Source organism: Manacus candei, unplaced genomic scaffold (genome assembly GCF_025592945.1).
Source record: "Manacus candei isolate 608988 ecotype Guabito, Panama unplaced genomic scaffold, ASM2559294v1 h1tg000035l, whole genome shotgun sequence".
Classification (NCBI taxonomy): Eukaryota; Metazoa; Chordata; class Aves; order Passeriformes; family Pipridae; genus Manacus; species Manacus candei.
The window spans coordinates 5,327,159-5,342,347 of record NW_026138083.1 but is presented as its reverse complement, the minus strand read 5'-3'; the positions used below and the strand labels follow the sequence as shown (position 1 = coordinate 5,342,347).

Below are 15,189 nucleotides of genomic sequence, written 5' to 3'. Positions count from 1 at the left end.
TGGGTCTGGCCAGGGGGAAGAAAAATGCATCTTTCATAGGACCCTACAGAGTTCATGGAGCACATTCCATTTTCATCCAGCTCTCAAATCTGTAACAGCCTTCTCTCTCCAGGATTACTTCTGACTCTCCTTGTCTTCTCATTGCACTTTGGAGGAGAATTTGGACTGTTGGATTTTGCCATGGCACAGCAAACATCTCACACTCTTTTCCTTCAGAAGAAAATGGCACGGCATCTCTTATGTTGAGGCATTAAACTGGCAGCTCTGGAGTTCCTCTGTTTATCCATAGTGCAGGTTTACTGCACACAGGCAAATATATAGTATATATAATAATTTTGCACATCAGATGACCCCTCCGAGCAGGAGACCATCACTTTCAGCTTAGGGGAATATTAGGGGAAACAGAGCCTATAAAGTTTATGAAAGTTGGTGTCCTTGAACCTTTCACAAGTGTTTAGATAAAAGCAAACCAACCAGCAGTGCTGGTTTGGGTATCCTTTATATGAAGCACATGCCCAGGTTTTCCACTGGGCCACTGGCTAAGCTTATGATCAGAAAGCCAGAATATATGATTTTAAACCTCTGGGCTTAATTCAATTCTTAGATACTTAAGTCTATCAGTGCTTCAGTGAAGCCAGTTTAACAGCATAACTGGGAACCCTTATGGAGGCTTTAATGTACGTTATCCTCGATCTTCTGTAATAGCTTCTTCAAACTTTTTGGGGTTTTTTTGTGAGTGTTTCACTCAGAGCAAGTCAGCAACAAAACATTCACTGAAATTTGCCCAGCACTTTGGAGGGGAAATGCATTGCTATTTCATTTCTTATTATTGCTGTTACATAACTTAATTTCCCAAGGTGGGAATAAAAGTAGGGAGAGAATTGGAATGACTTCTCAAAGGGCTCATCAGCCCCTCCAGGAACACAGTGTGTTCTGTCCTATCCATACCTGCTACAAAAGGCAGCTACTAAAACTTTGGGTTAGCCTGAGGGGTGATTTTCCTAACAGTGTAAGGAAATGATGTATTGGATAGAGAATCCAAATTCTAGAAATCTCTTTCTCTGCATTTCAGGAGATACCTTGAAAACCAGATATGCACTCTCAGTTCTGTGAAGAACACATGAACTTCCACTTCGATGAAGAATTTTGCTTTAATCAATATGGATTATAGAGTTTGTTTTGAATAAATTAATAGAGACAATTATGTTCCAGGACAGGCTGACATTGCTAGCAGTTCCCACAGGCACTAAAGAGAACTGTCAACACCCAAAAGACAAAAAATGTGGCCAAGGAAACATTTTTTAGTCATCTGTAGTAATGCATTTGCTGGGCTCCTGCTCCGAGTTCCCTGTCGCCCTGTTAATGCTCCAATGTCTCTCCGTGCCTGATTAAAGGGCCACGTGACTGCTCTGCCTGTTAACTCAGATCCTCAGCCCCAGTGAATCTGTGACCCCACCTTGAATCCCATGTGCCTGGTTTTTGTCTAGTGCAACCACCCTGACTCCAGTGCTGCCACTGCTTTATACAGAGAGAGGGGTCTAACCCTGCGCTGGAAGAACTGAGACCAGAATTCTGGATCACATTCCCTTGTGCCAGACATGCATTTCTGTGGAATTACACTGGTTAAAACACTTTTCTGTGTAGAACTCTTCCACTAATGCAATAGTTCCAATGGTTCTTATGATGGCAAATGGATTTTTCAAATTAGCTGTGGCAAGATTTGGGCCAAACTCTAAATTAATGTGATACTTTTATTTTTCAGACTAGAGAGAATTTGACAGTGATAATAATGTCAGGGGAAACCCACAGCTAGTAAAATGGCATCCTGTGTGTTCAGTGTCCTGTGTAGGGCAGCATCATGAGCTTATCAAACTTTTATAGCTTAACATTTCAGCTTGGATACTTTGTAAGCTTCACTCTAACCTCAGAGCATATAAACGGAGAACATAGTCCTCTCTGAATTTAAATGTACAAAACAGCCCTTTTGCCTGGACATGTTCTAAATGCTTTCTTTTGGGCTTTCAGCAGTGCTGATCTTGTTGATATTAAACTCATGGCTTTTCCCCCGGCATGTGATATTCTGCATTGCATAACGTGGCCTCAGAGGTAAAAGGCTTGAACAAGAAAATAAGGAGGTCAGCTACAAACTACGTATTTACTCTCGCTTGTTCTTCCTCAGTTCATTTTTATTTTTTGTTTTGGCCCAAACATTGCACAGCATCATCATAAAATATGGGTATTTATAGCACTGAGTGGCTCAAATGAGCACTGGTCAGTGTAGATTAGCCATGCTGCCTGGGTACACTGGGCACCACAGAGCAAACTGGGGTGTGGAATCTGCCATTCCAGAACGGAGCTGCCTTGGGGCAAAGCTGTGGCTGCTTTTGTAACAGCCACTCACCACTTCTTGCTTCCTCTGTTGTGCCAGGACTGGAAAAATCAGCTTCTTGCAAAGCTGGGTTATAAAACCAAGCAGCAGTTCCATATTTGGTTTTCCTTGCTGATGTTCCCTGGGAACATCAGGCCTTAGTCTCCAAACTCAGACTGGTCGTCCTGGGCAAGGAAGGCATGATCCTTTGGGACATGCCCCCCAGACAGTGACCTACAGTTCATCATGAAGCACACCTTCTACTGCTGCAGGGCTTCCCTGGGTGGACAACACTGTTCTGACTCAGGAAGGAGTCAAGTCAGTCTGTTTATTCTGTATTTTCCTGGTATCTAACAGAGTGGAGCCAGCCATGAGAGGAATCCATACATATGTATATAGCAATAATGCATAGACATGGGGGCGTCCTTTTCCTGAGAAAGGAATAACATATTTGCTGTATCAGAAGGATAAAGTAAAAAGCACTCTGTCACTGAGAAAGAATATTTTCTATCTCTACCCACTAGACAGGTTCTGCTAAGAAAGGGAGTATAATTGGATTTCTGGGGTCTATTAAATCATAGCTGTGCGAGTTCGATTTCAAAGACTCTCATCATTTGTCTTTTCAGTATAAAATCTCTCACTCCCTAAATGCTTCATTCTTTTAAAAGTACCTAGGAGATGGGATCAGAATAACCAACCAGCTGTTTAGACCACAGAAGGATATTAAAGGTCTTTGATAGTCACATTAGTGAAAATAATATGCAACTCATTTTAGAAGAACTCCCTTGACTGCTCAGTGCTGGTTTTAGCAACTTCTCTATTTGGACAGGGAGATATTGTAGCATCTGAATAAACGCCAGGTCCAGAGAGATGCTGAGCTCTTCCAAGAAGCTCTACAGCCCTCCATAAATTCAATGGTAAATTCAGCAGTCCCAGTTCTCCTCCCACTTTGCCATTTGCCGTGATTTAATGCTGAAATCCCAGTGGCATTCACAATATGCTGGTTCAATATGTTAGGAAGACTCAAGCAGTGCACAGGTCGCACAAACACGGCTCAGGAGAGACAGGGCTGATATTTACTGATGGCTTGGCCCTGAGCAAGTCACTTCCCTTTCCTGTGCCTCTCCTTCTTCCCACTCATCATCTGCCTTGTCTATTTAGATCACAGGCATTTTGGGGCAGCAGGCTCTCCTGCATGGTGCTGGGGGGGTACCCATACAAGACTGTCTTCCATGTCATCAAATTGGTTTCAACAGGAGCTGCATCCAGCACAGAGTTGACACAAAGTGATGGTTAGAAATGGTGTGTCCAGGGAATTGTGCAGATAAAAGGGACAGATTGCTCATGAGACAAGAGCATGTTTCGGCTGCAAGGGGCCCGGATCTGAAGTGTTTGTGGAGGAGAAGTGATGCTGACTATGCTCAGTGACCCATCTGTCTGTCTGTACATGGAAATTTAATTTTGTCTCCACTGGATTCCACTGATCTTCACAGTCGTGATTGATTCCGAGGCCACTCAGCCTACGGCTGGGATTGTGCTTGTTCCTGAATGTGGGACCTGATGTAATTTTCTTCCCCTTGTCTCCTCTGGAGACTCCTCTGCTTGTCAGGAGTACTGGGACTGTCAGTGCTGATGACCCTGATTAAAAATGTCACCAGCTCCAGCGCCAGGGCTCACATGGCGTCTGAAAATAATATGTCCTGTCAGGCGGCAGCAAAGTTTTCCACCACCTGATGGCTGAACACTTGAAGTTAAACTGAGTTTGAGATTTTCCAACTTTTAAACCCCTTTGTTGTGAAGAGGGTGAAATACAGCCTGACTGAATTGTTTTTTCCCTTCTGGGAGTGACCCCTCCAGGCAGGTAGAAGCTGTAGTAGCTGTGAGGACTGAGCCGGGATCCCCTTCCTTAGCACCGCAGAAAATCAGAGAACTCCCTGTTCCAAAGCAGTCAATCTAGGACATCTCATGAGCCTTGAAATCCTGATAAATATTTCAGAGATACATAAAGAAGTGGCATTTAAATACTGTGACTGGTGTTCTATAAAAATAGCTCAGAGTGTTTATGGAGAGGGAAGTATTTAGAGACAACAGGGCAAGTGCCCTGAGGGCCTTTCTCACCTTCCCTGCTTGCAGTGCTAGGGCAAGGACAAGAGAGAGGTGCCAGCACGAGGCTCCCAGAGCTCTGCAGCACCTCAGCCACTTGTCCCTGACTCCAGGTCACCTTCAGAGGCTGTGCCTTTGCTTTATCTCCAGTATCCTGTCTCAATGGATACTCAGGTATGGGCAAACCAAACCAGTGCCTCGGCTGCTGGCCTGCCGTGGACACTTGGCAGCCAGGGCACAGCATCTTGAGTGGCCCTAGTAAGGGGTAGGGATAAGGAGGGACAGAGTGGCACATAAAGCCATGGACGTGCCTTAGCAATGTGAGTTATTAAAAAAGCACTTCCAGCATCAGACTCTCCATCACAACAGAAGTGCAAATAAAATGCAAGTCCTTACCTCTTCGACAAGCTGCAGCATTCGACGGGTGCTCTCCAGGGACTGGAATGAAACAGAGGAAAATGTGCTTAGATTTGGCAAGTTATGCTTTCCAACACTAATGTGCAGGCTCATGCTGACACCATGTTTTTCCTACACTCTTTGCCTTCCCCCCCAAATCAGGCCATCAGCAGGGCACTGGTGATTTCTCCATCTCCAGCTCTCCATTAGGACTTGCTAATGCAGCAATTCCCACTGCATCCTGAGGCAGCTGCAGTCTCCAGGGCTTGTGGTCCCCTTGCTCACACACTGCGGCGGTGCTGCTTGGAACAGCTGGTGTTCCACTTTAAAAATAGTCTGTGGTTTTCAGCTACGACTTTTCAGGGACTTAATTGGTGACTTTTAACATTTAATAGGTTTGACAAATCGAAGGAATCCTCAGAAAATATTAAATTGCTGCTCTTTGCTCTGAGGCCAGTCAAACTGATGCACAATCTAATTCCTAAACCAAACTCAAGATCAATAAATGCCTTAATCTTGACTAAACACAACATTAAATTTCACCCCAGCTCATCTCATTTCCAATTCTGCTTTCAGTGTAAAGCTGACGGAAAAGCAGAATCAGCCCTAGAAGTCCTTTTGCCGGCTGCGCTCCTATTCCTGGCTGTGTCTTTCACACCAGCCCCAGCCCCAAGCTCCCAGTTTAGCTGCTGGTCTCACCTCATCGGCGAGCTGGTCCGCGCGCCGCTGCATTTCTTCCAACTCATTGCGCATATCCGCGTCCTCCGCCATCTTAGCTGTGGGTGTGTTTGGGGACGCCGCCGATCAGGGAGTTGTGCTCAGCTGCTTGTGAGCCTGGAAGACACAGAGGAGAAGAAACTGTGTGGTTAGGCTCCCTGGCTCGCTGAGTCGTGCTGAAATGTCAGTCCCACAAAAGTGCTTTAATTACAGGAGTGCCCTCACCCAAACTCTCCCGTTCTGGATGGTAATTCCTGCATAGTGGAGAGCACACGGGGTTGCTCAAGGTGCTGCTTTATTCCTGTGTTATTAATCACTCTTGAAGAACAAGGATGCACCCTCGTCATGTGCTTTGAGGAGAAAGCTTCCTTTTTTCTTAACCTTTCAAACGTTATTCATATCAAAGCTGGAGGCTCAGGAGATGTTATTTGCTGCCAGAAACAGTCCTGAAACCCATTCATTCTTCTCTAGAATTAAAAGGCTTAATGTGAAGGAGGTCAAGGCTGAGTCTATGCCCCCCACGTCCTGTGTTTCAGCTGCATCGCTCGGAGGGCCGGATGCTCAGCTAATACATTTGCAGAGAAATTAAAGACAATAAAACTTTGCCGATTTTTACAGGCTAATGACTTGTCCACTACACTGTAGGTCAGGCTATGAAATGATATTTACAGCTAGACTAGGAGAAGTTGTCTTCCTGGGAGGATCCTTCATTTCAGGGGAAGCGAAGTGACCATAGGACCTAACTTGTGTTTTCAACTTCTCTGCAAAGTGGGTGAGATTCTGATCTCTTATCCCTCTTGATACAGAACAACACCACCAAGCCCATTGTAACCAGAGGTCAGGATGCAGCCCATTAGTTCTCCTTTGGGTAGGGTTTCTTTCTTGTTACAAACTCGAGCTAGCTCTGATTACTGAGCATGACTTGATTAAGAAAGGCGGGTCCTCCTACCATCTGTCAGATCTTTATAACAACAACACTGGCTTATTTCTTTGCTCGATTCAAGCATGGCATGTTGCAAATTACTGTTCACTGAATGTTTATTGCAGGAAAACCTAATCCTAGGTGCAGAGGAGCTGGGGAAGTTGTGGGGGATGGCAAATAACCAGCCATAAAGCAGGTGCCATCAGGCTCAGTTACAGAAAGAGGACAAAAGCAGCCCCTTTCAGCAAAGCTGCTCTAAGAAGGTAAAACCCCAGGGGCTGTTTTCTGTCCTGTCTTTGTGATATGTGCACCCTTTATGAAACAACATAAGTCAGGGCAGGTTTTAGCTCTAAAATCTTAATGGTAACATCTGTGTTTAAATGGAAGTTACTGTATATTGGAGATGAATCCATTCCTCACTTTGACTGTGCTCTCCATCAGGACCTCAGGAGTATGGGCTGAACAGGTACAGCTGGGTGGCAGCAGTATTTTCTTGACCACACTCTGTTTGCTTAGAATTGTGTAAGGAAAGCAGACAGCTCCTTGCATCTCCTCTGAAGCTTCAGCAGCAGATCTGCTGCTTTTCTTATCTAAGAGGGAATATGTGACCTTCATGCTTTCACATTAGCTGTGCCCTCACTCGTGGTTGCTTTTCCTCTTTGAAGCTACTGCAGGAAGAAATCCATCTCGAAGACTCAGCCCTGCAGCTACTGGCACAGCATCCTACTTTCATCACTGAGCACATCGCCACATTCTTGTCAGAGGGAGCCTGGCATTTTGTGATGGGTCACACAATGTGTAGGAGCCCAAATGTCTGCTGGAGAAGGCCACCTGGCTCTGCCAGCTGCATGGTCACAGCGGTGAGAAGGACCGAGCTTAAAGCCACTCATCTGCAGCGCCAGCTGATGCAAAGCCAGAGCTTAATTTCATGGCTTATATTCAGGCTGGTGTCGGACACTTCAAGGATGTTCACAAAATGAGCTTTACAGAAAATGGTGCCCTCAGATGTTTAGGAAGAAAAGAGGAACCAGGAACTGGTCTGTGCCTGACGGGCATGTGAAAGTGCGGGGATACTTTCGAGGCCGTCCCAACCTTCCCACCCTGCCGCTGCACTCGTGGTGCCCTTTGTGGCACATCACACAGCTCCAGGAAGATGCTGCTCCTGGTCACAAATGCAGCATGCTCAGCTGGGATAAAAAGAAGTTATTTCTGTAAAGAACCATGCTCCAAACTCCTGTCCCACTTGGCACAGGCTGGCACCAGCACTGGTCACCGCTTCACAGATTGTGGGGTTTTTCCCAGATTGAGGCAAAGCCCAGCATTGAAATATTTCTGGTGTGGCGTCTGTGACAGAATATCGAGATTAAGTCTGTGAACCTAATTTTTGAGCATCTAGTTAAAATATTCTCCTCTGCCTGGATCCTTGCTGAACCTGTGCTGGCAGAATAGAGCACCGAGCTTTAGGAAAAACCAGGACAATTTGGACAGGACTAATTGGTAAATACAAATAGCTATGAGGGGCAGGAAACTGGTTCTGTGCTATGTCTGCCTGGTAGCATCTCATGAGCTGTAAAGTGGGAGGTGATGCATCAGTGAGAGGGTGGGATGACAACAGGGAATTTGGTTCAGTCTCTAAGCATATCCAGTGTGAGCTGAATGATTACAGACGTGGAAGTGAGATGAGTGTTTCTACTGACAGTAATGAATAATAACAGGCTCTCGGTCAGTCACTGCAGATAATAAAAATTGCACAGAAAATTCTGTTCTCATGTAGATTCCAGCCTGACTTTTGATCATTTCCCTAGTTTTTTTTTGATCATGAGCCAGTGGTGGTGATCAGTGGTGCAGAAAAGAAACAAAGTGGAAAAAACCTGTCATATAATCATAGAATGGTTTAGGTTGGACAGGACCTTAAAGACCATCTGTTTCCAACCCCCCTGCCATGGGCAGGGACACCTTTCACTACACCAGGTTGCTCAAAGCCCCAGTCCAACACTTCCAGGGATGGGGTGGCCACAGCTTCTCTGGGCAACCTGTTCCAGGTCTTGACCCCCCTCCTGGTAAAGAATTTCATCCTAACATTAATCTATACCTTCTCTCTCTCAGTTTGAAGCCATTGTCCCTTGTCCTGTCACTCCATGCTCTTGTGGGGTTTTTTTTTTAGAGTTACCCTTCTTGGTTAGTTAGAACCATCAGTTGGCATCTTAGTGACAGAGGCCTCTTATTTTGCATCAAGCTAAAAAAAATGTCAGGGCTTGTAACCGGAGAGATGTTGTGCAGCGAGTGATCGAACTTGACAGGTTTATTGAGATTGTTTGGTATTTGTAAAGCACTTACAATGGGTTGAGAAATAGCAAAAAGAATTCTTCCAGACAAGTCATTTTACATCAAGTTTTAGTCATAAACACAAGTGCCCTGCAGCTGTGCTGATTCAACTTTATTTAATAGAAAACCGTGCACAAGAATCAATAAAGGTTACTGATTTGCACACAGTATGATGAACTACATATATTTTGTAGATGGCAGGGAATAGGTTTAAATTTTTTTGCAGATTTTGCAATTTATAATATGGAATAGGACTTATTAGAGATAGGATTTTCCCTGAAAAGTCCTATTTAGGCTGAAACTCCTTTCCAGTGCCATGAATTTCCGACCACAAACCCTGTTATCAATAACAAACCTGTAGAGAGAAGATTTATGCTTTGAAGGGAATTATTTCTGTAAAGTACAAATTAACAGTTTGCCCTTTAGGGTGTTTCTTAGGAACACCTACATATATATAAAACATTAAAACTGAGTGAACTCAGGAATGACCAAGAAAAGGTAAACCATAATGGATTTGCCCTCACTGATACTGGCCAGACTTTCAAAAGCATAAGGCATCAGCCTGGCTTGGGGCCACTATAACCTACTCTTGTTGTAGTAGAACAGAAACAGGCCAAAAATACTATTCAGGACTTTTAGTGATAAATTCCATGTGGAATTTATATTTTTGATCCCAGATGATATTTTTCATTCTGTTCTCATTTAAGTTTATCTAAACTAAGTATCAAAACCCTATAATTGCCTTAGGAATTTAACATAACTGGAATAAACTCTCTGAAATGTACTCTGTACGTTTAACTTCAACTACATTTTATTTTGTCTGTGGTCCCTGCAGACATGACAGATCAGAAAACCAAAGTAGGGATCTAATATGTTAAGCAATATAGATCCAAGACTTTGATTAAAAAAAAAAAAAGAGTTGCTACAGAAGTTACATCCCTCCATTCAATTTGTGTTTCTAGTTGCAATAATTGCCTTCACGAATGTCTTCTACACAATGCAATTAACTCCAGGCACTTGGGTGACTTACATCAAATCCTCTCTGAGGTGGTCTCATGTGTTACACCAGTGCTTGCACAGCTGACTAAATGGTAAAAATACAAAGAGAGACCAGCTAATGGAAAGGCATTGCCTATTGTACTTGGCATTCTGCATCTGCTATTTTAGCCATGCTAAGATGCAATGAAGAATCTTATAGCAAGAACATTATATAATCCGTATGGAGTTCTACTGAAGGCTAAGAGAGACCTACATCCATCCCCAGAGGAAGAGAGATACAATGAGTGACCTTTGAAAGCAAATATTTGCTTCCCAGTGGTATAAACACTCCAGTGCAATAAATACAGGAAAATGAAAATGCTGCAGTTTACTGTGGTGAAAGCAACACAGCAATAAAATGTTCTTTTTTTAAGCACTCTCCCTGTTATTAAAGGACACATCTATTCTTCCTGAGGATATTTGTAGCCAGAGGATGACTGCATTGGCATATTTTACTAAAAAAGTCAGGGTCAGTCAATACCAGCACATTGGCCATGTCTTTCACCATCCTTCCCTAGAGGGGCTCTTGGTGGCTGGATTATAGGAAATGTGCTGGCATTAACCCCAAAGCTCAGTGTGGCCCAGGAACTGCCTGCTAACCCCAGCAGGAAATGAAATTACACTGCAGGCGAGACCCTGCTGCAAAAGGGTGCTTGGAAACCAAGACCTGTGTGTGTTGCTGACACCAGCAGGTTCTCCCTGAAATTATGTTGAGGATGGAGTGTTCGAAGGCAGATCCCAACAGAAAACCAGGAAAGGCATGTGTGTGCTGTCCACAGTTGGTGGGACAGGCAACAGCTGGTGAGAAATGATTTAAGGCACTTGGAAGTATAATTTTATGGATCATGGGCTCGGAGCAGTGGTCCTCACAAGCTCTAACTTTTCTGACTTCTGTCATCTTCTTTCACCCAGGGCTTACCACAGTTAATACTGTCTATAACTAAACATGCCCTGCTTTTGCTCTTATTGCATTTTAATTGATCTGAAAGCACTTGGAGAAGAAATCTGGTAATTTTGTAACGAAAAACCCTATTTAAAGATTTTATGATATGGCATAAAATGTAACAATGAAAAATTACTACGAACTGTTATTTAGATTTAAATTCTAAATAGCTTTGAAATAAAATCTTGAGGAAAGTCTGCTTTTTATATCACTTCTGCAGCACATCCTATTGCCTGGATGTAGTTTATTCACAAGATTTTCAGCAGAGTTCTCATTTCCAAAGAAACTCCTTTGCAGTGTTTGTGTTACTGATTAAGCCAAGAAGCTGCCTCTGTGTTTCCATAGGATATGTTATTTTTTATCCATGGCACAGACACCTCATCTCTCTCCTGCTGTTGTCCCACGTTGCTTCAAACCTTTAGGCCCAGCTCCACGGCCCAGGCTGTCAGAGCACAGTGATAACCAACTTCACTTTGAATTTTTACTAGATAGTCAGTAAAGAATAATTCCTACTGGTGAGGGCCTGTCAGGGAGTGACTTTGGAAAAGACAGGCACTGAGATCTTGCCAATCTGAATTCAGGAGAAGCAGGTAATTCCTAGTTTGTTACTGTCTTCCTGCATTGCCTCAGGCACTTTATTTTACTCCCAGGGCTCGCTTGCTTTGCCTGCAGACAGGTCTCTGGAGCTGCAGGAAATGCTGGAGATATTTGATTTCCTGCTGCTGGCTCTATCTGTCAGCGTCGTGCAGATGTCTTGGATACCCTCTGATGGGAATGCTTGTCCCTGTTTAACAGCTGAATCTGTCTCCCATCTACACAACACAGATGAAATCCTTCTTTTCCTTCCTATCTTGCCCTTTTTTTTGTCCTACTTAAATTTCAGGTGTTTCAGGGCATGGACTGTCACTTGGTTTGGGGTCCAGGACAACTGGGACTTTTAGATAAATGCTAATGATGTCACATTCTCTGTGTCACAACCCATACTTAGGATCAAGAACTTTCTAGTCAGAGGCCAAAATGAAGACTTTGAAGTATAATTAGACAAAATTATGACTCCTGACTATGTGCGGAATGTGTTAGAAAAAATAGTTGGAAAACAGTCTTCCTAGGGGCTCGTGTTGCTATAATGGCAGAAAAGCTCAATCAAAGGATTTCTGAATGTGAATGCAATTAGGCAGCAGAGAAGTGCCAACAGAGGAATTACTTCTTGCAGACATGGGCACCTCTGCCCCTGCTGTCCCCTGATCTCAGGTGGGTGAAGGAGGGGATTGTGTGTATCTGCAGCACAAGGGGTGTGTGGGCACAACTGCTCCGTGCCTCCACCATCTGCAAAGAGGCAGGTTATGAGCAACACATCCCACAGTTCCCCCCAGGCACTGCAGCCGGGGGCAAGGGCTGGTGGGAAAAGTTGCTGCTGAGATCTCGGAGAAGAACAATCCACCATAAATGAACCGCCTGGAGCCACCCCATCCCAATCCCAGTCCAACACAGATCATTGTTGTCCTGCCAGCTGTCAGACACACGGCTGCTCCACCAGGCTCCAAGATGTGCCTGTGGCTTTACCAGGCTCCTGCACGGAAAAACAATAAAGCACAGAGCAGCCATTTTGTAACAATTTCACCTCAGAGTAATAACAACTTGACTTTCTGTCCCTTTTGCTGCTGAAAGAAAATAAACCCCTCCCTGTGTTACCCCTTTGCAGTCGTTTTTACACCTATGTACCCACACGTTTTGGTTTTTTTTTTACTTTCCAACAGCAACAGAAAAACATTGAAGGCAAAATATTTGTTCTGTTCACCTGGGAGAGCAACCAGCCAGAGTGGTAGAGGGTGAAGAAAGAAACCTTCTTACCATGAGTGATCAGAGACCTGGACTGAACTGGCTGCTGTAAGTCTAATTCCCTGTTATTTCAGCTACCTGCCTCATACAGCTTCATTTATAATTTAGCAAGCTATATCCTATGATTCCCTAACTTTATTGTGTTCTCAACTAGTTCTGAGTCCAGTACCCAGAAAATATTTCACTTCTAGCACAAATTAATTCACAACCAGAAAACAGCAGCTTGTTCCTGTGCTGCTGTTGTCTTGTGGCTTAAATAGTTTCTCTCCTTCCCTGCTCTCTATCTGAGGTTTCAGCATTTCTTATGACGTGAAAGATCAGACTCCATCAGTCCTTTCCTGGTAGATGGGCTGTTTGCCACCCTGATCATCCCACCAGCTCTTGGTTGTGCTGGTTTCATTTGAATTAGTCTTCTCTGGAAAAGGGTGGCTGGCATTTCATGAGGAATTTTAAATAAGGATATGGGCTTTGCTTAAAAAAGGACTTGGTGCTTCCCCATCCTTCCAGGAGATACCTGCTCTAAAATATCCTACAACCTCACTTGCCATTGGCATAGCTGGGTCTTGGTGGCTCAGGACAAGAAATCCAGGTATTAGCAGAGAGGATTAAACAAAATGTCTTGACTTGTGACAAAGCTATTTGCATTCTGTGGCCAGAATCTTGGAGAAAAACTAAAGGCATCTGCTTAGCTGGAAGATGAGATTTCTGACTGTGTCATGATTTTCAGTAAAACTCACTCCCTGAATCTGTTCAAGTCTTCAAAATATTCACTCACCATCACGGCAGCAATGACGAGCAGTCAGCCTTTCCTTCATTATATTCAACCTGGGTTTCTTTACACTGCTCCTAAGCCACTAAATCTGATTAACGGCCAATTTTAGAAGCCAGTGGTGAAAGTCACGCCCCATTTCCACTTGGAGGAAGTTTCCCCACTGCCTTTAGTGGGGTCAGACTTGCAGGTGGAGCTCCCAGGCAGACACGTGCTGGGAAATGCTGGCAGTGTGTGAAAAGGGGGTGTATGAGTGTGAGTGTGTAACCGTCCAACAGGAGTGCTTGGTGTCTGAAATGCTTTTCTACCAAATTTTCCTGGGGCTTTACCTTGCTCCTCTCTGTTTCTGTTAGATTAATAGATGGTTAGATAAATGGCAGGGAAATATGAAATGGAATTACTGCAAGACATTTATTGAGGGATTCAGGAGAAAACAGGGAATGAGGAAACCGCATGGCAAATTTCTGTGGGGAGTGTACAGGGTGTTCCCAACAGGCTGCATGAGGACTTGTTGCATTTGCTGTTCCTGGGTCTGTAAAAAGAAACCCTTCCCTCTGCACAGTCTTACAGAGAGTGCCCAGAGCTCCTGGTGCAGCCCCTGCCTCCATCACACATCCAACCCTCTTGCACATCTCTGTATCACACACAGATCGAATCACTGGCAGAAAATGCAAACCAGTACAGCTCATCCTCACATTTCCTATAATGATCCAAGAAAGCAGACTGACAGCTGAAGAAAGACATTTGTAGGCTAAATGGATGATGAAAAGGAAACCCACAAATTGGAGAAAGATTTTTATTTTTTTTAAGGCTAAATGGATGATAAAAAGGAAACTCACAAACTAGAGAAAGATATTTTTTTTTAGCCCAAATGGATGATGAAAAGGAAACCCACAAACTGGAGAAAGGTATTTTTAGGCTAAATGGATGATAGAAAGGAAACCCACGAGTATTACAGTAAGAAAAGGGAGCCCATTTGCATTGGCCTGTCACAAAGTAGAGCTAATTTCTGCTGCATTTTGTGGAAGTCTGGAAGTCAGGGGGAAATTTTGTGGTAACTTTATTTAATTTGAAAGTGATCTTTTCAAATTAACTGGAGGGAGCAACGAGTAACTCCGCCATTAAAACAGACGTGAAATTCTTCATTTGTATGGTAAAACTTGGTGCTATCCTGTCTTTGCTCGTCCTGATGCTTTTAGGACTAGATGAGACAAGCCATGAGTCTAACTAGCACTTTGACAAGCTTAGCATGGAACAGTTGATGATTTTGATAGACAGGAAAATATGGAAAAGAATTTTGTGGTGGAAGAACCATAATTCAGTATTTTAGTGTAAAAGATTGGCAGTGACATAGTTAACCCCATCAGCATCAGTGTTGTCATGGCTTTGATTTCAAAGCAATAGACAGGAATAAAGTGTTCCCCTGATGGTGTTTGTTACGGGCTGTCAGCACACTCAGCTGACATTTCATTGCTTTCTGCGTGGTTCGTATTTGCAAGATTTCTCTGCCACCTACCCCTGCCCCTGGGCTGTATTACACCAGTAAGGACCTTAAATTCAACAGAAATGAAAGAAAGAAAATTAATGCAGCTATTACTACATATGAACATCTTAATAGGGGGGGAAAACTCTCTACACTTAGATCATGAGGGCATTAGGAATGTAAATAGACAACTTTTCCCCTTTTGACACTGTATGTGGTAAACAAAGCAATTCTTTATGTTTATAATACTCATCCTTTCCTTTCTGCCTGATGGTAAAAGCGTGGC

General features: G+C 43.7%; 1 protein-coding gene across 2 annotated transcripts in view; it reads right to left on the bottom strand.

Annotated features, from left to right (window-relative positions):
* SNAP25 (synaptosome associated protein 25) overlaps positions 1-15,189 on the bottom strand; it is a 59,730-nt gene that overhangs the window by 22,878 nt on the left and 21,663 nt on the right. For both annotated transcript variants that reach the window (XM_051792815.1, XM_051792814.1), the window contains exons 2-3: positions 5,567-5,701; positions 4,868-4,909 (exon numbers count right to left, since the gene is read on the bottom strand). In XM_051792815.1, coding sequence (XP_051648775.1) covers positions 4,868-4,909; positions 5,567-5,638 — 114 coding nt within the window. In that variant the 5' untranslated portion in view covers positions 5,639-5,701. The remainder of the gene's footprint in view (positions 1-4,867; positions 4,910-5,566; positions 5,702-15,189) is intronic.